This window comes from Sphaeroforma arctica (assembly GCF_001186125.1).
Source record: "Sphaeroforma arctica JP610 unplaced genomic scaffold supercont1.4644, whole genome shotgun sequence".
NCBI classification, from domain to species: Eukaryota; class Ichthyosporea; order Ichthyophonida; genus Sphaeroforma; species Sphaeroforma arctica.
In genome coordinates, this window is record NW_014035914.1 from 1 (window position 1) to 2,353 (window position 2,353).

Below are 2,353 nucleotides of genomic sequence, written 5' to 3' on the forward strand. Positions count from 1 at the left end.
CACATGCTCACGAAAAGGTGCTAGATGTGCTCACCTGTAAGCATCTATACGGGCTGCTACGGTATCAAGTGACTTCGTGATCTTGTCTGCGATCAATTGCGAGCACTCCTGGCCACTGTCCACGTACGCATGTGACAGATTCGTTCGCGAGAGATTCGTATGCGACATGTCTTGCACATGCCCTCCCCCACTGGACCCATCGCACATGGGGGCCATTGACAGATTGCTTCCGAGTGCATGTGCTTGTGTATGCGCATTCAGACAAGGTGTGGCCGTGTCACTGTGGGGCAGGGTATGTGCTTGGGCTTGCACATGAGCGCGTGCTTGTGCCTGCAATTGCGTATGAGTTGGTGTGTGTGCATTCGTTGATGTTTGTGTGTTGGTTGGCGTGTGTCTTAGCCCGCCTAGGAGGCCTTGCTGACTGTGGCCCATTGGCATGCATTTGAATGGGGGTGTTTCCAATAGATTTGATGAGCCGTGAACATTTGTCTCCTTCGCAGTGTGACTTCGTTGTGCACTGGGGCGTATGACTGTGGAGGCTGACGGCTTGGACAGCTCTGCATACGTTGTCAAGGATATGCAAGTGTGAGCATCCAGGCCACTAGTTACAGTAATACATCCGATACACATGTTCATTTTCAAGTACGTCTAATACCGGGGACTATGACTGTGTTCTTAGTTGACCAGTAGCATAGAGAACCCTAAACACCCCTGTAGAAACAAATCATAGTTGAATACACAGCAAAGATCTGGGAATGGCAATATGCTTTGATTGAACGCTTGCACGATCTAGTGAAGTCCGTACACCAGCGCAAGCATAGCTTGGCGGTAGATATCGACAATAAAATAGACATGTGATTGCATTAGACATGTGATTGCATCGTGCGTTGCGCAACTGTATAGATGCGTACAACGTATATGCATCGTGTGAGTGGTCGATCTCCCAGGTCTGCACACATACGTATGCTCACCATTGGCTATATATTCATCGCTACTCTTAATGAGGAATTGGACCGTAGCCTTATTCGTAGCCAGAATAAAATACGAGTTTATATACATCAATATACACGTTAAGTCATATTTATCATACCTTGGCCACTGCGCAAGACCAGTTGATCTGCGGTTCTTTGGCTTGGCTTGGCAGCGGATTTGTTCTTCTTCGATGACTTGTGATCGTCTGTGACCATAATCAGATGGGTCAGAGCCGTCGCCACCACATTGCCGCATTCATCTTTGAGCGATATGTGTATGCTGAGTTGTTTATTAGAAACAAATAATAAAGTGAGGAAGCCAGTGGGATGAACCCAATGTATATACATACATACAAGTACTACCATCCTTCAGATGGCACTATATTTCACTCTGTGCGATGCGAGCATCAGGTTTGAAGGTGGGATGCGTCGGTGATAGCTGTAATAGACGCCGGCGTCGTACCTTTGTAGACATCATATATAAATTGCTCTAGAAAAAAAATTCTAAATGGCATCGCAAATACAGCACATACATGATTTTGCAAGACAATGAATTATTTCCATAACCCTTCCCCCTTCTCAACACGCTGAAAACGACAGGAGAAAGCTCGCATACCGAAACCCTGCAGTTTCATCATGATGCCTGAATACCAGTCGGGAGTAAGAAGCCCAAGCAACAAAAAATTGTTTAGTGATAGTACAAGTTTTGGGTGCAACAGGTGCTGTGTAATGTCATCCGGGACTCGCAGCTGCGATTGTGAAACAAACTTCTGGAATGACAGAAAGGGCGAGAAATGGTCGAATCTGCAGCCATGTGAAGGAGCGTATATTCAATGAGTCCACTGCCACTCACCTGCAGTAGCACGTGATGCGGGTTGGCAGAATGACGTTGCCAGTGGAGAAGTCGACGGTAGCCCTGGTGTTAAACACAAGGGGCCGCTTATAAGGTGCTGAGCCGTCGTCTGCAAGTGTGGGAGTGTATGCAGTTTATATATTCATTATTGTAGTCTTCATATGTGCAGAAGACTTGCGATAAACTTTGGAGCAAAAATGTATCGAAACCCAAGATAGTTACGAATGTACAAACTAATTTCACATTACAGTGTGTAGGTATCTGTAAAATGGTCACTTCTTGATCTTTAACCACATATATACTAATAGCAGCTGATTTGAGCAAGTTTTAGGTGAAATTCAAAATGTGTGCAACAGACTTGAGATCATGAAAGAATGATACTCCCTTGATGTAGATATATAATGACCATGTACACGCACATCTATCTCAAAGAGCATACGAATGTACGTGTCTCCAAACACATTGGGAAGAACAATTTACGTATGGGTTATACTATAACAGATACATATACATATATAGATATATATAC

At 44.7% G+C, this 2,353-nt stretch overlaps 1 protein-coding gene across 1 annotated transcript; it reads right to left on the reverse strand.

The window, feature by feature from the left end:
• Positions 1-30: 30 nt before the first annotated feature.
• Positions 31-1,608, reverse strand: SARC_14447 (hypothetical protein; the record flags this gene model as incomplete). Its single annotated transcript, XM_014291416.1, has 3 exons — positions 31-557; positions 1,091-1,251; positions 1,588-1,608. Coding segments are annotated over 3 exons (709 nt in total), but the record flags the coding sequence as incomplete, so codon positions are not given.
• Positions 1,609-2,353: the final 745 nt, after the last annotated feature.